The 25906-nt window shown below is 47.1% G+C and overlaps 2 protein-coding genes across 3 annotated transcripts in view; one reads left to right on the plus strand and one right to left on the minus strand.

Moving 5' to 3' along the window:
* Positions 1–1394, minus strand: part of LOC144770024 (uncharacterized) — a 33489-nt gene extending 32095 nt beyond the window's left edge. The window contains exon 1 of one of the 2 annotated variants that reach the window (XR_013598771.1): positions 437–546. Coding sequence is in view for 1 of the 2 variants with exons in the window: in XM_078654228.1 (XP_078510354.1) it covers positions 1072–1394 (323 nt within the window). In the remaining variant the exon portion in view is untranslated. Of the gene's footprint in view, positions 1–436; positions 547–1071 lie in introns of those variants that run through there. The other variant, XM_078654228.1, reaches the window with a different exon arrangement.
* A 206-nt stretch (positions 1395–1600) lies between these two features.
* Positions 1601–25906, plus strand: part of BAHCC1 (BAH domain and coiled-coil containing 1) — a 557942-nt gene continuing 533636 nt past the window's right edge. The window contains exon 1 of the mRNA XM_078654224.1: positions 1601–2826. The gene's annotated coding sequence lies outside the window, so the exon portion shown is untranslated. The remainder of the gene's footprint in view (positions 2827–25906) is intronic.

Here is a 25906-nt window from a genome sequence, read left to right on the forward strand (position 1 = left end):
AAGTAAAAAACACCCCCCCGAATCCTGTCTTCAACGAAGTGACGCCCTTCTCCTACAATGGCTGGCCTCCGTTTAGGAAGCCAGCCAATGGAGAAGAGGGGCGGGTTCAAGCCCCCATACTGTAGACATAAAGTCTCGGAGCGAGACTGCGCAAGCGCAGTCTTCGTCGTCCGAGACCTAAAAATGAAATGTTTGGTAATAAAGGCTATGGAGAGATGAGGTGCATTGTTGGTGAGTGGCAGTGAGGGAATTAATGGAGAAAGAGGAAATGGGGAGAGGCGCCAAAAAAAGACTGGTAGAACCATGGGTGGGAGTCTTATCCCCCCCCCTTGACCCCTCCGCACCCCCAGTTCAGGTCTAGTTGCGTCCCTGAACACAACCATAACTGAAATGCAATGAGACCCTCAGCCCCTGACCTCAATGCATCGTTACCTACCGTACAAGTGATAATATCAGCCTAAAAAAAATAGAAACCGGCCACAAAAAAATGATTAACAGCAGGCTCACGTAGCGCTGGAAACCGAAACGATGACTTATTGGATGCATGGTTAGGCGCATGCGTATAGCATTCGAGGAAGCACTCTTTCGAGTTATATCTCAACGCGCAAGAACTCCAGCTGGTAACAAGAACCGTGAGCAGGCGCATGCGCAGGAGAGCTGAGCTCCGGCAGCCACCGAGTGCGCGCGTGACGTCTGCGGCCTGGAGGCGGTGACCTCTCTCTGCTGCCCCAGGGGGAGGAGCGAGGTGCGCCTCTTGCATTGGAGCCGGTGCAGCAGAGCCTCTCCGTGCAGAGCTCCGCCTGAAGGCAGCGCGGGAGCGGCCTGGGAGGGGGAGGCGCTGACCAGAAGAAAGAAGAGGGGTGCCATGAAGTGGAGCTGATTGGGATGCAGCTGCGGGCTAGCACGGAAGGTGCCTGTGATGGAGCAGGGGGCTGTGTTGCATTTGGTACTATGAAGGTACTGGTAACGAGCGTTCTCTGGAGGGTCTTTATACGTCACATTGTCTTCCGTGTGTTAATCTGTGTCTTTTTTTAAATTCCAGGTTTTAAAGGAAGCGGGTCGAGCCATTACCGGAGGAGGAAGCTCCCAATCCGGATCTTGCTGAAGGAAAAACTGCCCCTGCATCCATTCGAGCTCCAGGGGGCCGCTTCACGCAGATTGTACCCTGGGAAACCGTGCCCGCTGCACTTTGCTGTTGGGAAATATTGCGCGCGCGCTCCCCCCCACACACTTCCCAGCTGAGTACCCTCCCCCACACTCCTGGGAAAATACCGTCCCCTTGACACTCGAGTCTGCTGTGGGTCTTGCTCCGCCCCCCCCACGCACGGCTGCGTGGGGGAACGCTCCGCACTCGCTGCTGGGGAGATGGTCCCCGAGCGCGCGCGCTGCACCATCCTCGCCAAACCCGCGGTCCTCTTCGTGAGAATCCTGCTGCACAAACAATGTAGTTTTTAGCGCGACATTCGCTGTGTCCGGTGGAATGCTGCTCTTCGCGTTATGATGTTGGCTGAACACAGCCCCCCCTGCCCACAAACACATTGTAGAAGGACATTACCACCACTCCCTGCGCGCCCCGCTCCTCTGGGTAGAAACTTTTTTTTTTTTTTTTTTATCTTTTCGTTTTCTGTTGTATTGATTTCGGAAGGTAGTATGCGAACCTTAATTTTCCGAAAAGGTGGAATACTCCAAAACAAGGCTCTCGTAATGAATCGAAGCACGTGGTAAGTTAACGCTGTGTCCACGGAGGCGCGAGGAATGAGTGAACCTCTATCCAGAAGGTTTTCTGAGTTCTTTGTGCTGGCAGTTTCAAGACTCTCCCCAAAGGGCCCCGGGGAGCCCCCGCGTTAGTCGGGCAGGAGCGGCAGCTTTTCTGGGTGAGGCTGTGTGTGTAAAAGCTGCACGGACGCGGGACGGGTATGTTCTGTGCAGCGGCGTCGGTTCAGGGGCTGGGGGTCCGAGGCGCGCCAGGCCCCTTTTGGGAAATAGGAGGGCATTTCGTTGCGAGGTGATTTGGAGCGGTGAAAAAAGCTGATTTATGTTCCAGTTGGGGGAAGGACAGACAGATGGAAACCGCGTCGCATACAAAAGGGTGGGGGCTAGAATACTGTGATTAGCAAAGTGCACTTTCTGCTTGAAATCGTGCAGTGTATGCCACGCGCGCAAAGGCGTGTTAATGAACGAATATACCAGTTTTCTGTTGCAAACGATTAGAGAAGCCACGCACGTGGAAGGCACAAATGGTCGAGTTATTCCATCTCTCCGCGAATCTTCAATAGCCTGGGTTTTCAGCTCAAACTGTAGTTATGTCGTTCTTTGTGCGAAAGGCGTTTGCCTCTTTGGAAAAATAAAACATGGGGAAAGGAAAAAGGCAGGATTCGTCGAAGTTGGTTGGCTGTTCGGAAAGAGATTAGATTTCGCTTCCCCTCTCATCAATTTTCTGTTTAATGTCAGTGGCTCCATTGTGGGAGAGGCGCGCGTCATCCTGTCATAAATTCGAGATTATAGACCCTGCAGCGAGCTGCCTGCCCGCTCTAATTGAAAGCCGCCCTTCTCGGCGCAGGTAGGGAGGCACCGAACTCGAGCGAGGGGGCCCCGGGTGGGCAGCAAATGCCCCCGTGTTTGCACGTTCGGCCCTGTAGTGCTGCAGCACAGGACATGCTTTAGAATCAGCCCCGAAAGCGACAGGTCTGAATGTTTTTCTAGGGCATTCGCCTAAAGGTTACTAAAAATGAGTTTTGTTTCACCGTGCGACCGAAAGGATTTCTTTTTCCACGTGATGATTTTGGGATTCCTCCGACTGATTCAACAGTGATAGTTCTTTAATAGGTACGTGATTATTATTTTTTCTCACAAATTTAATTTTATATTCGCTATTTTGCATTGACATCGTGATGGAACATTCTTTTTTAATTGGTTAATGCTTAGCGTTTCCTGTGTACCATTTTGCTTGTCAAAAGCCATATATTGGACTACGGGAGTGCTTAAAAATATTATTCCCCAAATGCCTGACGCAAAAACAGGCCCTCAGGCCTTATGACGGCGTGCTTATGCACTGTTTGCCTTGTGTCGACTTAAAAAAAAAAAAAAAATCTGGGCTTTTGAAAACATAAAATAGCAACAATGCAAGCTTGCATTTTGTTAACTTGAAGTTCTGGCGGATCTATAGCGCCGTGTTTGAAACCATTTGCTTTAGTTTAAGAGCAGTTAAGAAGAAGAAGAAAAAAATCCCCATACTAAGCAGTAATTACATTTTTTAGTACTTCAATACAGATGCTACATTTCTGATATAGAAAACCGTAATATATTTTAATGGCCTTGACTAATCAAGAGAATTGCGAATCAAAACATTTCAACGGAATTCTGTTTTTGGCAGCAATATTTTTTTTTAGTATTTTGTGTATGGTTGACGTATTCCCATTTCCCCCCCCCCACGTGAACGTCGCTGCATAATGCATTTATATAAAGGTGTGTACACAAGCGACAAATTTACCATGTTCTGGTGCCACAGCCACACAAACTCGTGAGTTTATAAGTTTTAGTTACTCGTGAGTTTTAGAAGTTTCGGTTACACTTTTTTTTTTATTTTATTTTTTTAGGTCGGTCATTTCTTGATATCTGTATATATTGATGCGCTCGGCATGGACAAAGTCTTGCATTTTCTTCCGTAAGAGGGAAGGCCTAGTCTTTGAGTGAGAATGTAGTTTTGTCCGTATTCAGGTCGTGGTTCTATTGTTTACGTTGCAATTTGAGTTTCTTGATTCGTAACTGAAGTAATGGGCAGGAAATGTCGTTGCTGTCCCTTCCCCGGGCCCCTCTTCCCCTTTTCAGCAGAAAAAAGATCTGTGCCGCCCAGCTGGCCGTTAACGTTACAGTAAGACCATCCGAATTATTTGAAAATGTATATCTTAATTATTTTCACTTTGATTCTGAATCTTTTTCATATATATTTATTCGCAACAAGTTAACGGCTTCTTGTGCTTCTCTTGACAATAGTTTAAGCGTATTTTGTCTGTTTTATCCCAAAAATATTTTCTCATCAAGGTCGTCGATGTCTCCTGACGTTGTTATTTTTGGCTGTCTACGGCGTAGTTTGTAATTGTTAGCGTAGTTTCTTGTAACAGTTTTGGCGAATATTTACTTCAACGTGTCTGTTTAGTGCTGGCTGTGCGAGTGGAACCATTTTATTGCTTTTGTTTGCGTTCAGGTTTTTTTTTTTTACATGTAAACTATTTGTATCAGAGCATGTCCATCCCAGTCCGATGAGTACGTTGTGTAGAATTTATTTAGAACAATACTGCTTTCACGTGGGACATTTCTCCTGAGCTGTGTGGTTGCTGTGCTGAACGCCACGATCCTCCCACTTTAAAAATACTGTTTGTTAGCAGCTGTTAAGGGTGATGCAAGAAATGTGAAATGGCGCGAGATCGTTTCAGTGTAATTTTCACCGAAATTATCATTTTTTGTTTTACAGTGGGAGTTTTGCGGTTCCTATTGCGAATGTCTTTGTTTTGTTTACCATATTAGTTATTTCGATGTAAGATCGCTGTTTTAGATAGGATAGCACGCCTTGGCATGCACCGTACCCTACTTTAATATAAACTACTATTCCAGTCGTTGTAAGCTCCACTCTGCGCTTCAAGACTTCCTCCGTGCTTCTGGTGATTCCGTTACACTGTTGCTCTAGTCTTCGGTGAATGTACACAAGGGCCTCTAATGGTCTCCGTTTAAGATTCGCGTTTATGGCAATTATGGGGATTTTTTTCTTCCTTTTTTAAGGCCCCGACAGGGGTCTAATTATTTTTTGTGTTTTATTTTTTGTGTTTTATTTTGTTTTATTGATCTTTATATGCTCGATGGCTACAAACTGGGCTTTTACACTGAAATGCGTATTTTATCAGCTGGCTTGTACGCAGTTTTATTTTGTATTTGTTTTCCGCTTCAAATAATTTAGTTCTCGGCTGGTTTGAAAATGCGTTATTAATTAAAAAAAATACGAGGTATTTCTTGTGCACCATCTGGAACAGTCTGTGACTTTTTTTTTTTTTTAGGTTTAGTATAGGCAGCGCCTCTCCGAATGCGTTGTTGCTTGTACCCGCTAGCTGACAGCGTTTGGGCGGCATTTGATTAGCGTAAAGTGTGGACTATGGAAGCAGTGTTACATGCAGGGAGGGGGCCTTGATTTTTAACTGTACTCCCCGATTGCCTGCCCTGGATGTAGCGCCGCGGTTGGGTGGGTGAGGCGCTAGTTTGGTGCGATGCTAGAGGCAGGGAGTGGGTGCGAGTCAGCGAGCTCACGCCATTGCTCGGCTGGTAGGAGCGGCCCTGGCTGGAGGCCCTGCCCGCCTCCCTTGCTCCGCTCCCTGGGAAGGCATCCATCATCCACCCCCTGGATTACGTTTCAGGCCCCGCAGCCCATACAAAGGTGGAAAAAGCCGAAGGAGAAGAAAAAAAAAACATCTGGCCATCCATCATTCGCTCTCTGTGCTAATGTATTTATTAAGCTGCCCAGACAAAGCAGGGCTCCAATCAACATTCAACTATGGGTCCCGATGACCAATCGCCGGTGTTTACATTGATAATTAATAACCAACAACCTTTAACCTGCAGCGAAGGAAGCTAAGACGGGGCCTGGTGCGTAAGAACCCCTCTGCTGCGGGATTTGTGCCTTTCATTGTCCATAAACTGCCTCTCGGCGAGCCTCTGTCACGACAAAAGAAATCCTTATCTTTTAATACCTGTAACTTTTTTTCGGGTGTATTTAGTGTTTAAATAAAAGGGGTGCTATAGTTATCCATGTACGCTACTTTTTCAAAAACCTTTCAATGTATTTTGGGGATTATTTTTGAAGGGGGCTTCTTTAGTGCCGTTTCCTATCAGGCGAGTAGTTGTTCACGTCGTGTTTTCAGCATGCGAGATGTATTTATATTTTACAAAGAAATGCCCGTTTTCGACATAAATGTTCATCCATATCTTCATCGGAGCGACGGTCCGAACCATTTATTATTTGTGGGGGTGTCTTTGGTTTCCTCAGTGGGGGAGCAGCAATGGATTCCCCTTGGAGAGATGGCCGGCGGCCCGCGCACAGGCCAGGTGTAACCACTCCGGGCTACATCTGCACACTCTTAATATCTGGGTGTGCAGCAACCTGCACATTAGCCTCTCCCTCATGTCTGCCAGCTGCGCCAAGCCCTGGCACTAATGACCTGTTTAGGAAAACACGAACCCTTCGGACATGTCAAAGCAAGTTCTCAGCCCCTCTCCTCCCCCTCCGCAGAATCCTGCTGCTGACGAGGGGTTTTCGAGGCACTGCCTGCGTTCCACATGGCTGGGTGTTGGGGCGGCGCTGGAGCGTGCAGTGGGCTCGCTCGTGTGTGTGTGTAGAAACATCGAATATAGTGTAAATTAAGTGCTAGCACTTGATGGCTGCCGTGCATTTGTTCATTGTGCTGCTTTATGTTCTTGTGTATATGGTTTCACTGAGCTTTACCGTCGGCGGCGCTACAGAATAATGTAGCATGGTAAACCATATTATGCACCACGATTATCTCTAAATGTATGCCCGTTAAAAATACCAAAAACATTCTCAGCAATATTTTCCTCCGTTTGAGTTGGATTCTTTGTTTCAAATACAGTAAATCCATGGTTATGTGGTACATAGTAACTTATGAACAATGTATTCATGAAATGTAAAAAAGTAACCATTTTGGTTCCACTTATCTTATTTTTTTTTAAACTTTTTTTTTCAAGCGGCCTACTTAAAAGTAAGCGTGTGTGTATGTATATATTTATTATTAACGGTGGTTTATAACTTCATTACCATCTCGGGGTTGTGGCGACAATGCTTGGGGTGTAGTGATGTGTTGCCTGTACATGTTCAAATACACGTTGCACAGAAAGTTTGCGTTTCAAATGTAGCATGCTAGATCCACGTGCTTTGCTTTTTGTGGCAATATATAGTTTCAGATCCCACGTTTTCCCTAATATCTAAACCTTGTGCTTGAAATGTCCTCGCGCTCTTTGTGTTCTGGCGCGATCCCGACGTGGCCCTGCACTGCTCTTCTGTTTTTCTTGGAAACTGCCCGAACGCAGAGTTGCTTTTTGCGCACAAGAAACCATATATATTCATACACAGTGCAATCTTTTTTTTTTTGCGCTTTCATCTGAGAATTATGCCTGATGGGTGTTTAGTCTACATGTATGTGTATTTATATATGTTAATATCACTCCAGGAACATATATAAATATACAACGAACTATGTACTACAGTCACATATATGCATACATACGCTGCACAGAAGGCAGCTGTGCATTGCATGACATATGCGTAGGTGTCATGTTCCAGATTAGAACTATCTAAATGCAGTTTAAGTACAATGACAATATACGTATGCACTCCTGCCCGTGTGCTCGAGCTTAACCTTGCATGACGGTGTACATTCGTCTCGAGGCCTGGCCTTTTCTTCTCTGCACGGGTGCTCCTGAGTGCCGGGTCTCACGGCGCTAGTTCTCAGCCGTCATTGTCCGTGTCCGGGACGCGCTCCGCCGATACCGCCCACTACAAATGCATTGAATCCGGCTGGGCAGCGCGGAGTTGCGGGGGCCGCCCAGACTGCAAGGCACAGAGCAGCTTTAAACCACGGGGAAAGGTGCGAGTGGGGGAGGGGTGCTTTTGTCGACACGTAGGTGTGGAAGCGCCTAGCGAGGGCACCGCTCTCGACGAAGCCTCGGTAATTGACAGAAATCAAGATTGAGTTTTGAAATCAGTTTAAATAATTGTTTCCAGGTTTTTCTACGCTAAAGTAGGGGGGGGGGGGCAAATAGAGCTTGTAGGGACTTTAAGTGATTTTTGCTTGCGACCAACCCTCATATCGTGTAATTTACATCTTTTACTTTTGGCCACATTTTGTGTGTTTTATTTTGGGTCAGTAAAATCCGAGGTCTTGTCTCCTACGCATTCATAAACTCGGATCGTGGTCGTCTGTCTGTTTTTGGGGAGTGAACTTTATCCCCCATAAAAATGTAGACTTTTTTTTAATGTATTTTCCCGGTCGCATTGAACTATGGGTTGCGATAGTATAAGCCAAGATTGATGTCTGTGCACGGGATCCCTGATATTTCTCATTCCCTGTCCTCGACACATTCTTGCTCCGCAAACTCCCTGGCTAATGTTTAGGCTGCTGGTCCTGTGTAGACTTATGTGCGCTTAGAAGCCGCCTGGCAGTCCGCAAAGCGCAATGCTTGTGGGTGTTTACTGTGAAACCCCGTATGCAGTGAGGTGTCCGGTCTGTGGCTGTAAATGCCCCCCACATCATCTGCCCCTGCCCTGTTTGGTCCCCGCTGATTTCTGGGCTCGGTTTAACAGACAGGTCGCAGTAACGGCCCGTAGGCCCGGTCCACTAACCGGTGAGGGCGTTTCTCTGCACCCAGGCGACCTGAAGCCACCCCGAGGGCCTGCCTGAAACCCTGTTGGAAAATCGCGAAATACCGCTGTCTGCAAAACCTTCCAACTGTGTTTTTTTCCCAATATCACTGGGTGTATGGGAGAACTGCGCGAGTTTTAATTGAAGTTTTTGTTTAACAGAACGTATTTTTGGAGGTAGGGGTTATATTCTCTTGGGGGAGTGGGGTGGCGGGGGTACACATTTGAGCGATCTTCAAACTAAGGTCGAACAGGGCCTTTATTTTAAAGAGAGCTCAGTGCCTATGATATACGGTGAGCAAACCATACCTCACCCGAGGTCTCTAAACCCCACCCTTTGCAGGGCACCAAAGGTGTCATTTATGGAGTCACATTAACGCCATCTCTTGCTCTGCGCACCAGAGGGCATCTCAGGAGGGGGGCGGGGGTTATGGTATGGCCACAGCGTTGGCATTTCGGCTACAATCTTTATTTGCACGACGGTCTGAAAACAAGCGCCGCGTGTACCAACTTCCACAGACCTCCGTCCTACTGATGGGAAGACTGGCAGGGGTGCGTGGAGGGCCTCGCTCTCCCTCGTGGCACGGGAGGAAGCAGAACACTCCAGCCTTTTGTCTCTGCCGCCATGTGGGGGGCGAGTCTTCGTCGACCCCCGCCCCCTACACACACACACACACACACCAATGCGCGAGGGTGCGCCAGTTTATCAATATTTGCTTGGCAGAAAGCTCATGGGCTATTTGGGAGGGAAAGCACAACTGCATTAAATAGTGTATCTGGAGGCGTTTTTCCCCAAAATTCACAAACTAATACCACGACCTTGCTTTTAGTTTTGCGCACACACCTGCATTAAACATGGCCTTTTTTATTATTATGGGGATATTTTGAATATTGGGGATTTTAGGCGCCTATTCATGGTAACAAGAAACCTGGCACACATGGCCCCAGGTTGGAAGCTGGCCTCTTTCCCGCCTCCTGTTGGATTTGCACCGCTTTATAAGTTACACTTACCTATTAATAAGTACTTTAATTACGAAAATATGAAAAGCACGTATGGGTTCCCGGAATTCGACGCTTCGAGAAGTAGCGGAACTTGCGGCTTCGTTCGCAAAAAACGGTTGCCGACAAAAAGGATTCTAAGCCCCGCTTTAGGTCGAATAGTGAGGAGGAGACACGTGCGTTTTCGGTTTAACACGTCAGCGCTTCTGCTCCGAAGGCCCAATAATTCCATTCTGTGCGAATATGTATCTTGTAAACGTTAATTACTCCTGACTACGAATAAACAAACGCTGTTCCCGTTTATCAGCACCTCGCAAGTCTGCGTTTTCATTTTTTCTGGCACGCGCGCGTTAATACCCTGGGCAAGACGCAGCGTTCAACCTCTTTTTCCAGTATAAACCTGTTTATGCAAGTTATTCAAAACTGACCATTTTGACAGTTCCTTAATCACACAGATCTTAAAAAAACAACACTGCCTACTGGTTTTCTTGAGTTGTCTAAGCACCTCGAACCAAGAAACCTGAAAGTATGTTCCTGGGATACATTGGTTGAGTTCTAGAAGGTTCTGAGCCTCTCTGACCGCGAGATCCCGACGTCGATTTAATTTTTTTTAACTTTATGTTCACTTATATTGAGAGAACTGCGTATGGGTTCTTTGTGAATTCGTAGGGGTGGGACGTTCTAGATTTTACATTTTTTGTTTTGAAGGGTTTTTTGGGGGTGAGTGTGGGTGGGGCGCGTTTCATCGCCCAGGGATTGATTACACGCTAATGGGCCCAGAGTAAAATAACGCCGAACAGTCCTGTGATTGTCACAAGGCAATCCAGCAGCTATGCATCGCTCTAGCCCCGCCCTTTTACAATCCCCTGGTAGGCAGCGAACGGAGCCAATTCACTTTCATTTTATAAATGGAGGCTCCCGCAGCCATGTATGTAGCCAGCTCTGCGAGTGAATGTAGTTCACACACTCCCTGATGCTCTTGCACGCTCATATCCTCTGTCAGTAGGATAAATATGCATACTTCTGGAAAAAGACAGCATTGGCAAAGCTAATAGGTCTTACTTTAATTTAAGGTGCCTACTGGTGTAAAAACATTCATGAATGGTGTTTAAATACGTTGCGTGCACACATGCTGCTTATTATGTAAAGCTTTGCCCCACTGGTGAAACGTGCTTTCGGTTTAGTGCTTTACAGGGGGAGGGGTTAAAGAATTAAACATGAGTCAGCTTGGCAATTCGTCTTAATTTGCAGATGTAAAATAGTCCCTCATGTATTTCCGCGGATTTTTATTGGAAGGCGGAGTGATACACCAGACAGTTTGAGGTGAGAGGGTCCTACTCCTGAAGGGGAAGGCAAAGCCCAGTCTATATTTGAAAGATCAGGTAACGATATATCTTGCAGACAGCTTTGCTGTCAAGTCTGACCTATGAGGGTAATACTTTACTGGGTGGGGCCAAAGCCCACTCTGTATATTTAAAAGATTTGGTAACAATGCGTCTTGCGAACAGTTCCACTTTCAAGCCAGACCTAATGATATATTATGTTCTTCTGAGCTGTATATAACCCACAAGCCCCAAAACAAAACATCTCTCTGAGGAAAACCTTTTGAAGGTTGTTGAGTCAAAATATCTATTTAATGTACCGATTGAGAATCTGCTGGGACACTTACTGTATAACATTGAAATCCAGAATATGTCCTTTCATATTATATTTTTAGTATAGCACTGAAACAGCAAAGGAATGTAAGCACTTGTTGAGGGACAGAAATATTACATGCCAAACACTAACATTCATAGGCACAAACTTTAACTATCGACGAGGGGGCAAGGGGTCACAAACTGAGCGACTGGAGGCGGGCAGTTAAGCACGGAGTGTCGTTTTATATAAAACTCAACATAAATATCTAAACTTGCAGTCAGCCATGGGCCTCAAATTGTAATAAAGGTTGCACTGCTTAGGGTCGCTGGAAAAAACAAAACGATAAAACACTTGAAGTAGAAAAGTGATGGTACGTAACAGTTACAGCATTACATTTGAAAGGCCGCGCATGCTATGAATAACCTACTACATCGAATGAAGTTTCAAGGCACTGGTGCCCTCCACGTTTATCAGACAGGTGGAGCATAGCCTTATGTCGGCAAGGCATGGTAAGACCCTTTTTTGGGTTCGAAGATGCTGTACTGACCTGTCGGTGATTATGACCTGCTTTAGCTTCCCATCCCTGGATCTGCACTCTCACTGGGTTTTGCTTGCTTTTTCAACAAGGAGCATTCAACAGCAGAACCAGCTCTGCTGACGGGTGGGTGGCCCCTCTTCTACCACATTGAAGGTGCATTTACTACTGTCATCTAAAAAGGATAGGAGATGCCTATAATGTTATTAATACCTCAGTTAGGGAGGATGGTATGGCCCTCCTGCAACAGTTTAACCAGGGTCTCATAATTGGGAACCCGGGTCTTTTCTTCTATCTAGAGGAAGTGTCGTCAGTGACGTGTATAGACAATGGTAGCCAAAAGATGTTGATTCCCCTATAATCTTGCCCTGGCCATTGTGGATGCAAAATCCTGTCTGCCACTTTATACAGAGCCCCCATCCTGAAACTGGAGCTGTATGATGAGCAGTGGTACGAACCTTCCTATTGCTTTGTTTCAAGGTCTGTAGAGATTTAGCCCTGCTCTAGTAAAACTATCCCATTTCTGTGTTGTTCAGGCAGTTGCCTGGCAACCATAACCCTGGGGCCGAACTAACCTGTCTAATACACACATGACCTTGACCTGTTGGTCAACTACCCTACCTGTCTAGACACGCACATCAGTGAAACACTGAGTTCATATTTAAAATAAAAAAAAAATCCTCTTTCATTAGCACAGGCACCCAGTTTATCGTCGCTAAGTTAGATAACTATTTCCTCCCTTGTAACAAATTGTTGGGTTTGATGGGGGGGCTCAGTCAACCAAAAGAATTTTAGGCTTGCGAGTTGTTGCCCTTGTCACGGCTGAGACTCTGGAATATCTGCCGTTCCCTGAGTGGAAACGAAGCTTGACCCTGATTTCCAGGAGTACTTTACAAGGCCACACCTGGCTGACCACTTCCAACTGACCATGTGGCCCTTTAGCCAGGACTTCTGGGCAGCTCAGCTGCCCAGAATGAAAGCCAAAACTTCACCAGACGTTAAAGATCTGCACCTACTCTTTCCAGAACGAGAAATATGAGGCTGCCCCCACCTCAACAGGACTTTGAGGTCCATATTTATTTGCACAATTTCATGAACATTTTTTCCACCAGACAATCTAGGGTGAGTTTTGGGTACCTGATTTTGGAACTACTTGAACTATCTCTGGAGCACTTGTGATTTCCAAGATAATAATGTTTTACATTTTGAATTTGACTCTAGCGATGCAAGGACTTCAATGGTGCCCCAACACCTGAAAAACTTGGCCACAAGTCATTGGGACAGTAGTGGATGTGCTGGGCTGCCTGGGAGGGGGTGGCTCTGTTGCAGGAGGTGCACCAGGACTGGAGACTTTTAGAGCAAGCATGGGATTCGATTCAGGCTGACTTCCAGAGATATGATATTGACCAAGGTGTTTTTTTTTTTATACAAATGCTGAGTAAACCAGAATCTCATAGCGCTCCAAACGCTTGCACACCACTAAATATACATATGTATGTGTATATATGTGTGTGTGTTTATGTATATATATATATATATATATATATATATATATATACACATATACACACACAGGATAACATTGCCTCTGGTCCCAAGATAATTTAAAAATCTAGCATTTAATTATGAGTGTCCTCTTTTACTTACCTGCCAAAGCCCTCTGAGCTGCACCCTCAGGCCTCCCTCTGCTTTCTTAACCCTGGTAGCCACGTACTGTGCTGCCACCATCCTGCACCAGTCATCACAGATGTAGCCTTCACCCTCATCTTATGCCGCTTCCCCTGCACCACCACATTCACTGCAGCAACACCCACCACAGTCACACCAACACCCAACTAGCTTGAGAGCATTGTACCAACATACACTCGTCCCTCCACTTCATACATGCTTCTCAATGCCCACTTGCTTCCCCCAAGACTACCTTTTCCTCATCGAAACATGGCTGACCACAGCATCAACACCAGCCGTGCCCCTGCTGGATTAAAGATAGCCAGGCAAGACCGCCATCATAGATCCAGTGACTGAATCACAATCCTCTTTAAGGACATGGTCAGCTGTACCACCACTGAACCAACTACATGAAGCTCATCCACTTCAAACCGCAGCCAACTTCACCCAGGGTGGAACCATGGTCTACTGACCCAAAGGTCCCTAAGTCAACTTCATCAGAAACATTGCAGTATTCGTTGACCCACTAGTCATTAACTCCAGAGCCTACATCCCCCTAGAAGACCTCCGTATTCACCTAGGAAGACCTGACCTACCCCGGCTCAGTTACCATCCTCGTAAGCCATGGACACATTGGATTCACCCAGCAGGTCTCAGTCCCAACTCGCAGCTGGACATACCCTGGATTCACCTCACAGTGCCATCACAATTGGCACACACAAGTCCCTCCCCTAGATCGATCACATGATTGGCAGCTTCACAATCAACATCCCCCATCACAGAGGAACCATTGTGACCAGCCCAGCCTGCTGACCCTAAAACAACATATTGGATGTGGACTGGGCTCCAGCCCTCCGCAAAATCCAAGCAGAGCTCACTGGCCACTTATCTAGTGACATTAACAACTTTTAACACATTGATCACCATAATTTCCGATACTCTGCCTCATCAGAAAAGAAGCCAGTAATTGTTGATGGTTGCTTCTTTAAATAGTGTGGGGTGAGAACTGTTAAGCTGCATCTTATAAATTGAGTTGGTGAACACTCTGGTATTGGTCCTCCAAGGCGCAAGAGGAAAAAAAAAAGGAGGAGACAGAAAAGTTTTGTTTTCTGCTGCTTATACCACATATTCTTGAGACTAAAGGGGTGCAGATAATAATAAAAAGGTACCTTCAGCTTTCCACCCGGACTTGCTCCCTGCTGCAGTTTTGGGGCCAGTATTGCTGGGGGCCCAGGACGCCGCGCTAATTCCTGTAGCGCCAATGCCCGCATTGCAGGTCAAGTCCCGGGCGGAGAAGGAGTGGGACTACGTTTCACAGCATCCCCCTACCGGCGCCCAGCACCTTTGTCACCAGAAAGCGCCAGGACAGGAAGCGGCAGGGCAGGGCCACCCCCCTTGGCTTCTTTTTATGAAATCCCCTACGGAAAGATTATCCTGTTGGAAGACATTGCTGGTCTGGTTCTCAAAGAACAAGTAGTTTTTTTCTCCCCCCCCCCCCCCCCCCCCCCCCATAGTGTGCAGTTATCTTTGGCTGGGCAGAGAGCCAATTACCCTCGGGGATTTTTTGGGGGACTAACCAAAATCATGAGACTAGTGTGTGCGCCCACTGGATTGTACTAGAAACTAGAACTGTATTCATTCAGCAACTAGGCCAAGGAGCGATTCCTCTAAATAATTAAAGCTCTAAATATGGGGAAACCATCTTCTATTCCGAAGAAAAATGCAGTTCGGGGTCAAACAGTTATAGCAACACCACCGCCAGTGACATCTATATTGATAAAATGTTGCAAAGGGCTCTAGGTGTTGTCACCTCTGAAATCCAATGGACTGAAAGGTGGCTTTCCATCACCTCCGGAGCTCTGTTCCCCCACTTTAGGTCTACCCACCGAAATTAATTCGCTTGGTACCCTGATATCCCCTGAAGTTGAGATCATGTTATCCCCACCGCATGTGGACCCCGATTTGGACTTAACAATACCGCCAAATAAGGGTATGGTCACACGCAAAAAGGGGAAGCATAAACAGACAGCTGGGAGAGGAACTACAAACAAGAAGGCAAGAGCAGGGTGCGATCTAAGAGAGGAAGTGCCCACTGACCGGGATCTTTGAACGGAGCCCCCTATTATTGTGACTGCTGCATCTAAGTACCCATTTTGGGCACAGACACTAATCGCTGACCTCTTGTCCCAACTTGGTGATCTGATTAGGCAAGAGGTCGCCCCACTAGTTGACCAAGTGAAATTATTGACAGACATGGTAATAGCGAGGCAGATGCAAACCACCCCTCTTGAAAAAAATAATGGACCACAGGGGGGAGGATCAGCTAACAGTTGTATTGTATGTCCTGGGGATCCCACGAATAAACATAAGACCAATAGTAGGCAAAGATCCACGGTTAGACAGCCCACCAGCCAAGGCCCTAGTAATATTCCACAGTCCCCGGTCATACAACTTGAGCATGACCATCTTACAAATAGCTTACAGACACCAGCTCTTGCTGTGACAGAGAGCAGTCACCATCTGGCCTGATGCAAACCACCCCTCTTGAAAAAAATAATGGACCACAGGGGGGAGGATCAGCTAACAGTTGTATTGTATGTCCTGGGGATCCCACGAATAAACATAAGACCAATAGTAGGCAAAGATCCACGGTTAGACCGCCCACCAGCCAAGGCCCTAGTAATATTCCACAGTCCCCGGCCATACAACTCGAGCATGACCATCTTACAAATAGCTTACAGACACCAGCTCTTGCTGTGACAGAGAGCAGTCACCATCTGGCCTGTCTTCTCTCCCCCACCCCCCCCCCCACCCCCCCCCCCTCACCCCGTCCTGTAAATTCAGGGGAGGAGCGGGATGTAAGGAACAAAAAGACAAGGGGTAAGGGTGAACTATAAATCTCCCCCCGCAATCCTTACCTTATGTAGTTGTACTAACCGGGGTTCCATCCTTAAATGCTTCGCAGAGGGAGTCGCAACTGGAACTTAGGAACAAGAGCTTGTTCTGGCTAGCAACACACAGGCACTTTCCCTATGAGAGGGCAGGGGACATTTTGATGGTAAGGAGAGTGGATTAGGTGGGACCCAACAAAAAAAATATCGGGGGCGCTTGTGTGATTGTCAACTTTAAAACCCCCAGGTGGTAAGTTCACTACTCAACAAAAGTAGTGCTTCTCCTGAGACAGATACAGGAGTGAGAATGCTCCCCCTTGTTTACTTTTACTATAACTGTGCCAACCAGGAGAGGCCAAGCACTCTCTTAGGCCACAATAACCAGAGGTTGGAGAGACAACTTCTGACCCGTAGGCATTTTAACAACAGGCCTCTATTTTATGACCTGCCAGTAAGCAATCTCTATGGTCCCTTGGAAGATGTTGATTGACTAACAACCACAGAAGCCATGTGTTATGATAAGAGTGGCTGGGATAATCAGGAAGGGAATGTATCAAAAACTTCTCTTCCAATAGAGATTATACCAACCACCTTCACTAATCCTATGGATTCCATAAAGTCTCCCAATTACCAAATTATATCTGCAATTGCCCCTAGACAACTGGGTGGAACAGCTAACCCTGGTGGAGTCCTCAAGATCCTATCCTGGAATTTGGCTGGCATTAAGGCCAAGCTGTCTTCTCCTGAATGGGGTTTGTTTCTTGTCTGCCTGTTCCAGGAGACATGGGCACGAGAGGACTGTGCAAGGGTAGGTTTTGTCACCCATAACATACCAGCCATTACAGCGGGGAGGGGAAGGCTGTCGGGCGGACTATCCATTTGGGTAGCCTCCTATGTGGGCTGTTATCCAACCTCCCTGAATACATACTCCCAAGATATTCAATTGGTATTGCTTACCTTTCCATCTAAATTGAAACTAGCAATCATCAATATCTATTCCCGACCTGTATCCCTCGCCCAGGAATCCAAAACTCTTGAGGAGTTAAATCTTTTCATTCCGAGGGTGCCAACTAATTCAGGTCTGATAGTGGGCGGAGATTTAAATTGCCATTTCGAACCCCTCTCAGGCTCATATGATATTACCAATGAGGAGGACTCGCAGTGGGCTATACCTGATCCCCAAACTTCTCCAGTTAAATCTTGGTCACTCCTGGTTCTACAAATTAATGCCATTGCTTTGACCCATTCCTTGAGGGCCTGTAATGGCCGTACTCATTCAGACAGGCTGAGCAAGCTCACATTCAATAGATCCGGCCAGGCCTCGCAAGTAGACTATATTATGGTTGAGTGTAGTTCCTGGCATCGGGTCTTGGATTTTGAGGTTATCTCACGGGTCGATAGTTATGTTATGTTATGTTAAGGGGGTGCTTATAAAGCGCACTGTCACCGTGAGTTTCATGGCGCTGGTTGGGTGCTGAAGAGAACAGAGAGACTATTAGCTAGATTGTGGGAAGAGCCAGGTTTTTAGTGATTTACGGAATTGGATGAGAGTGTTAGAGAGCCTAACTGGGGGAGGAAGGGAGTTCCAAAGTTTGGGGCCAAGGTAGGCGAATCTCCGACCACCGGATCTACAGAGTTTAATAGGGGGGACAACCAGGAGGTGTAAGTGAGATGATCTGAGGTTACGTGAAGGACAAAAGGACCGAATGAGGGATTTCAAAAAAGCAGGGCAGGAGCCAGAGAGAGACTTAAAAATAAGGCAGCCAAGCTTGAAGGCAGCCCTTAGGCTGACAGGGAGCCAGTGCAATTTGATGAGGAGGGGTTTGGCAGACTGCCATTTCGGTATCCCGAGGGCCAGTCTCGCCGCCTGGTTTTGAATGATTTGCAGCCTATAGATGGAACATTTAGGTAAACCATGATAGATGGAATTCGAAAAATCCAGGCGGGAGAGAACGAGGGCCATGATAACTTGCAGCAGAGCATCGGGGGTGAGGAGGTAAGCCACCTTCCTAATCCTGCGCAGTTGGAACATGCAGGAGGAGACCACCGTCCCCACCTGCGGCCTGAGAGAAAGCCCAGCGTCAATGGTGACCCCGAGGCTTTTCACCGAGGCCACCGGGATAGGAGGGGAGCCAAGCTCTGCCGGCCAGAAATGTGGACCCCAATGGACGGCGCTCTTACCAGGCAGGAGGAGCTCCGTCTTTCCTGGGTTCAATTTAAGCTGGTTCTGGCACATCCACTGAAAGATATGGGACATAACTGCCTGGAAATTGGGAATAGCAGAGGGGGAGTTTAAAGAAAAGATGAGTTGCAGGTCGTCCGCGTAATTAAAGACGGTGACATCCCACTGCCTCAGAGAAAAAAGAAGGGGGCGAAGATAGAGATTAAAGAGAAGAGGGGATAGGGAGGAGCCCTGGGGGACCCCACAGGGCAGGTGCTCCCTGGGAGCCCTGAATGTACCAAGGCTGAGGGTCTGAGATCTCCCAGTGAGGAAGGATTTGACCCATGCCAGCGCCAGGCCCTGGATGCCGGCCTGTTCGACACGGTGGAGAAGGATGTTATGGTCCACCGTGTCGAAGGCGGCCGACAGATCTAATAATACCAAGGCTTGGGGGGTACCCTTGTCAGCTCCGTCTCTCAAGGTGTCCAGGACGGCCAGGATCACAGTCTCCGTAGAGTGACCAGGTCGATAGTGATCACAATGCTTTGGCATTAACTTATAGGGTTCCAAATTCAGGTATATTGCCGGCCAGTAAGATCCCCATTGACGACAGGTTAATTATCACCAACAATAGGAGAAGAATAAAATGGGGTACAATAAAACAAACACCAGAGAAATTGAAAGCATTGTATGAAATGGTCATTCCAATATTGCAGGAACTGGGTTCGTCTATGATTGATGGAATTGATCCAGCCCATACATACTTGGTTGCAACACTCCATAATCAGCTGATAGACAATCTAGCTAATATCTTAAATCCCATTAGTCGCCCCATAAAGCCCAGAAGCTCAACACATATGTGGTATAATGATGAATGTCGTAAGGCTAAGACAGCGTTGCTAGCGGCTATTAAAGGGGAAAATAAGCCACTAACAAAAATCAGGCGGGCAAAGTACAAAGAAGTTGTCTAGTGCAAAACTGTCCTGAGAAGAAAAATGGTTAAACATTAAATCTGCCCTATTGTCTCGGACATGAAAACATTCTGGGCAATAGTAAGAACGGGTTGCAAGAAGGGTAATCCTGCGGGCGAACCCATTTTACCAGCTGAAGTGTGGACTGAGCATTATACTGCTCTGTTTGCAATTGAAACAATTCTAGGGGCATACCTTCTTTACAAACTGCTTGTCAAGAAGACCAACCAGTATCAGCTAGTAACCAGCGAAGTGAGGTCTACGAAGGGATAACATTACGCGAGGTTACCCTAGCGATAGAAAAATTACCAGCCGGAAAAGCACCTGGCCTAGACAAACTCCCCGGGAAATTGTTCCGGGAAGAACTGTCAATTTGGGGCCCTTATTTGATGATGCTATTCAATGCCATCATGAATGGCATGCCCATTCCTCACACCGGGGCCGAAATTATCCCAATATTTAAAAAGGGCTCCCCGCTACACCCTGCAAACTATAGACCGATCAGTTTGATCGATGTCACACAAAAACTGTTTGCTCGGGTAATATTAGAACGAATCCTGGGATGGTTGGAAGAAAATGACATTATCAGTCCATACCAAGCAGGTTTCAGGAAGAACACCTCCACACTGGACCAAGTATTTAGATTCCAACTAATCACTTGGAAGACAGTGTCATTGGAGGGTGGCAGCCTCTATTTGATATTTGTGGACCTGAAAACTGCTTTTGACCTCGTGCCCAGACCCAAATTGTGGGGGTTTTAAGAGATATGGGGATCCCTTCCTATCTACTTGATATGTTGATCAAGCTGCACGATGACACCTATGCCCAAGTAAGATGTGGAAGAGGAGGAGAATTAACCAACAGGCTCCCAGTTGGCAGAGGAGTAAGACAGGGCTGTGTGCTCGCACCGACCCTGTTTTGCCTCTTTGTCAACGCACTAATCCCACTACTGGCTGAGGTCGCAAATAATGATGCCCCAAAGTTAGCAAACACCAAGGTGGCAGCATTGATGTTTGCTGACGATACCCTCCTCTTATCCAAGACACCTATGGGTATCCAGAGGTTATTGGACAGCTTTTCTGTTTTCTGCAACACCAGGGGTCTGGCGATTAACACCACTAAAATGAAATTTATGATTGTCAATCCCCCTAAGGTAACAAGGCCCAATCCGCAACTGAACAGGATGTCTTTGGAAAGAGTGTCTGTCTTTGAGTATGTAGGCGTTACTCTTTCAGAAGATATGCAGTGGGTGGCCCAATTAGCCAAAGCTAAACTCAAGTTATCCCAGATTGCTGGGAGCATAGCTAAATTGGCTAGGGAATCACCATTTAAACCCATTAGCCCAGCGATTGAAATGCATAGGGCGCAAGCGCGGGGAGCCACACTGTATGGGGCGGAACTCTGGGGACACTGTTCATCCTCTACTTTAGCCATAGTGGAGAACAGATTCCTAAGACAACTCATGGGTCTCCCAGCAGGCACTCTGCTAATCCCCTTGTGATTAGATCTGGGTATACCGCCGATCGAAGATGAGGTCGCGTTAAGACCTCTAACCTTTTGGCGAAGACTCTGGGCAACTACCGAACTAGCATCTTACCAGGCAGAAACAAATGAGCTTTTATCCTATCCGGGTCTGCTGAAAAAGGTTAATTGGTTCGCTCATGTGAAGCAAGAGTGTGAAAAGCTCGGCAAACCAACCTTGTGGAGCACGCCAGGGGCTATCAGCCCTTTGGTTCCTCAAGCTTTACTACCAAGGACCTACCACATCCAAAAGCTCCAGACCGTGTATTTAAATCCTAAACTGGGCACCCTCACAACTCAGTTCCTCAAAGTGAAGGATAATTATGAACTTGAAACCTTTATGGATGACATCCTTCCACAGGCCGCAAGGAAACTGTATGTCCAGTTTAGATATTGCACCTTGCCTGTTCGTGCATTTACTAACAAATGGCTGGGCAGATAGTGCAGGGTGTCCAGCATGTAACACACAAGAGGAAACAGAAATGCATGTTTTATTTTTTTGCTCAGGTTATCAAAAAGCTAGGCGCTATTGGTTAGTACAGTTCTGCCGGAATATGGGGTTCGAGCATTGTAGGGAGGCATTTTGAGTTCTAAAATACGACGCATCTAAACCCATTATATTTGCTGTTTCACGCTATTTAAACACAATGTGGCGAAGGAGATGGGTCTTCATCAAAAAGGATAAACAATTATGAAATGCATATCGGCATCCAACTTTTATATAATGAGATTGACATGTGATTAGTCTTTTGAGATATTGACTTTTTAATTGTTTTTGTACACCTAAGTACTTATGATGAATGCGATTTTATTGTATATAGTTTATTTTTAAATTATTTATTGAAATATTTTCTGTTACTATTTATTCATCTGCCAAGTCCTCTATATCAACTGATACAACTGTTTCCCATATAGGCCCATTTTTTTTCCTCCCCTTCTCCCACCCCATCTATCCGATAAAATCCACTATTGTGAGTTATAATTAGAAATTGTATTAATTTATGGAGTGTATCTAGAATGGTATGAATTCCTCATGTATGTTTGTTATTTTGTGATTTGTGTATACTTTTTATGGTCCTAGTGACCGAAATAAAGGTTTTTGGAAACAAAAAGAAGCCAATCAGCTGGAACATCAATGGAGGCCAGCTGGTACACTGAAGAACTCAGAATGACCAAAGAGCAATGCAAGCAACCAGATGGAGGTGGCGAGCAAGTCAGGAAGAATCAGTCAAGAAAACATTCAAATCTGCCCTGTGATGCTACCACCAGCAAATCTGAGAAACCAAGTGGAAGGTCCTTGTCAAACACACAAAAAATAGATCTAAGAGCAACAATGAAAATGTTGTGATCCCCAAGTATTTCACCACACCAGCTACACCTGCCAGCAACATCACCCCTCCCCAAGAACTTCGCAACAACCTGTTTAGACCCTTTCTGCAGCAAATTCACAGCCATATATAACAAATTCAACCCACAACCAGACCACAAGATCCCTTGTAACAAATCTCTCAGTAGTGGACAAAGGAAACACCATGACCATCTGGAACACCACCACCACAGAAGAAACAACTGCAATCATGAAGACCATCCACTCCGGGACTTCATCAGACCCTTACTCAACCACACCTTCAACAAAGGTTACGCCCCATTAGCAAAGCTCTCACTCCCATCCTCAACACCTCCATTGACCTTCCACCATCCCACAAGTTTGGAAGCATGCAGCCATCAACACCCACCTGAAAAAATCCTACGCAGACACAGCAAAGCTTGCACACTGCTGACTTTCGTTCCTCCTGCCATACCCAACCAAGGTTCTAGAAAAGGCCATTGACAGACAATTCTCTGACACCCTTATCAACTCGCAGCACCTCAACACCACACAATCAGGATTCAGATGAAACCAGAGCGCAGAGACTGCCCTCACTGTAGCAACAGTCGACATCTGGATGATAAACTGAGGAGAAACTACAGCCTTCATCCTACTAATCCTCTTTGCAGCTTTTGACACAGTCTCACATCCCATCCTGATCAGACAACTGCACAGGCCAGCATCCAGGGACCCACCCTCAAGTGGAGCTTCACCTTCCTTTCAGGAAGAACCCAAACATCAACATACCGCCATACTCTTCGGAAGTCCTGGCACTCATTTGCACACTCCTGCAGTGTTCTTCACCTAAGTCTGACCCTCCAACTCCAACAGGATCCTGCTGGCAGATGTCATCTATGCTGATGAGAGGCAGCTGATACTGTACCTCTCGACAAAACACCTAGCACGCGGAGCGACTTCAACTCCTGCATGACCTAAGTGGCCACCTGCAAGAAGTCCAACTTCCTCATGTTGAACAGGACAAGACTGAAGTGTTGATCATCTGAAATGATGCATCGCTGTAGGACTTCCTCTCCTGGTGGCCTACAGACTTCAGAACCTACTCCCACCTCTAGCCCACAAGCAAGAAACCATGGATCATTATCACCACCAAGCTAGACATGTCCACCTAGACCATGGGTACTCACAAACTTTCTCTCGGGGGCCAAATTTACAGTGTGGTTTGTGTCCGAGGGCTGCACTGGTGGGGGTGGGGTCAGTGGGGAAGGGGCGGGGCTAGAGCAACAAAACAAAACTGTGACCATGAGGTTGATCATAGGTCCCTGAAGCGGACGCCTTCGTCCACTGAGCCACCAGACCCGGCATAGACACACATCTCTCCCCCTCTCTCTCCCTCTCTCTCTCTCTCTCTCTCCCTCTCTCTCCCTCTGACTCTGTCTCCCACTGACTCTCTTACTCCCTCTGACTCTCTTACTCCCTCTCTCTCTCCATCTCTCTCCATCTCTCCCTCTCTGACTCTCTCACTCCCTCTCTTCCTCTGTCTCACTCACTCTGACTCTCACTCCCTCTGTCTCCCTCCCTCACTCTGTCTCCCTCCCTCACTCTGTCTCCCTCCCTCACTCTGTCTCCCTCCCTCTCTCTCTCTCCTCCCTCTTTCTCCCTCCCTCTCTCTGTCTCCCTCCCTCCCTCTGTCTCCCACCCTCCGTCTCCCTTCCTCTCTCTGTCTCCCTTCCTCTCTCTGTCTCCCTTCCTCTCTCTGTCTCCCTCCGTCTGCCTCCCTTTCCCTTGCTTTCCATCCCTCCCTCGCTACCCCTCCCTCCCTCGCTCTCCCTCACCCTCCCTCCCTCCCCCTCGCTCTCCCTCACTTTCCCTCCCTCACTTTCCCTCTCCCTCTTTCCCTCCCTCTTGCTCTCCCTCCCTCTGTCCCCCTCTCCCTCCCTTTTCCTCCCTCTGTCTGCCTTCCTTTCCCTCCCTTTCCTTTCCCTCGCTTTCCCTCCCTCGCTCTCCTTCCCTCCCTCGCTCTCCTTCCCTCCCTCGCTCTCCTTCCCTCCCTCGCTCGCTCGCTCTCCCTCCCTCCCTCCCTCTGTCTCCCTCCTTTTTAAAAAATTTTTTTAAAGGCTTTCTGCAACCAGAGCTCGACTCAGAGAATCTGCTGCCTGTGGGGCCAGGCTAATGGTCTTTTAAAGACCTGTGAAATGCTTGGGTGCGGCTGTGTGCGCACGCCTGGAAGCTTCACAGCCCAGGAGGGGGGGGGGCACACAGGCCCTGCCCGCTCATAATACAATATATGGAGGTTGCAAATCAACAAGGAACTCTGGCTATCTGACTATTAAAGTTTCTTTATGAGGTCAAAGAATGCTTACTTACAATATTGTCATACTGTATGACAGGGAGTATTTTATTCCGTATAAAACAAAGTAACACAATCACCTTCCCCAACCCTCTTTTAAATACTTGTTCTCATGTGCTTTCTCGTTTTAGGTATTGAGAATAATTGCTGAATCTGTACTATGAAACTAAACATAATAAAACCAGCTTTAAATCAGTTCCAAGGCACCTTTTACGCAGTTTTCATAAGTCACTTCTAAACTGTCTGTAGTTCCGAATGTTTGCCAACTGCTAGTCTGGTGGCAGGCATTGTGACGTCACAATTCAACTGTACTTTTTTCATTATCATTGAGTAATCACACGTTATCATCAAGAATGCAACGAAATGACGCCTTCAGATGCAAAAATTCAAATGTGAACAGGATGAGTCAACGTTTCACATGCGAAATCATAATGTAACGTGAAAATTCCGACCCGTTTACACAAATTAGGTGTATTCTGCTTTTGCAAAAAAAAAATAATAATAATAAACTATAAGAAAGAAAAAGCAGCCAGCCTTAGGAAAACTAAATCCGAAAATATAAGTTTGCAGGTGATGTGTTTTGTCCAGTTTGGCTGAACCCAAAGGATCACGCATGTTGGTGTGTGATGGGGGGAGGTGGGTGGATTATGGATGAGGGGAGTTTACCTTGCAGGCATTGCCAGGTTATTGATGGCAGACAGCTCGTAACTCGGATGTCAGAGCTGTCCAGACATGCGCCGGGCCCCGTCGGTGCCCCGGGGCCCCTGCCTGCCCTCGTGCTGCGATGCAGCCTCTTCCAGGGAGATTCAGTAACGTGCATTTTCGCAGCCTTCAGATCAATATATCGCGGTGTGGTCTGTTCTCGTTCTGTCCCGTCCTGTCTGGAGACGGACAGCAGAAGGCACAGAGTTCGGGGTCTATGCGGCGGTGTCTATGCGCCTTGAAGCCAGGCGGCCTGCAGCAGAGAGCACAGTGGCCGTCTCTGGGCAGGTGAGTCGGGCAGAGCGCCTGAATCTGAACGTCTGTGATGCCGAGTGGTTTTCGAGATTCAGACCGGCCTGATGTCGGCACTGGAGGCCACTGTGAAGGACCCGGGCCTCCAGTTCCTCCCCCCCCTCCCTCAAGGGCTGTGACAGCTTCCAGGTGCTAACATGCTAATGGGCTTTAAAAGACCATTAGCATGTTACTGAGGCTATTTTCACCTCTCAGCGCCCCTGCAGCCCCACTCAGACTACGGCGGAAATCGCCCGGCACCACAAGCAGCCGAGTCTCTGAATCGAGCTCTGGTTGCAGACAGCCTTTAAAAAAAACAAAAAAACTCGGGTACGATGTCTGTTAGGTCCGCGGGCCACCAGGGAAGGCTTGCCAGGCCGCCAGCGGCCCGCGGGCCGTACTATGAGTACTCCTGACCTAGACTAACACTGTC

The sequence above is a fragment of the Lissotriton helveticus genome, chromosome 7 (genome assembly GCF_964261635.1).
Source record: "Lissotriton helveticus chromosome 7, aLisHel1.1, whole genome shotgun sequence".
NCBI classification, from domain to species: Eukaryota; Metazoa; Chordata; class Amphibia; order Caudata; family Salamandridae; genus Lissotriton; species Lissotriton helveticus.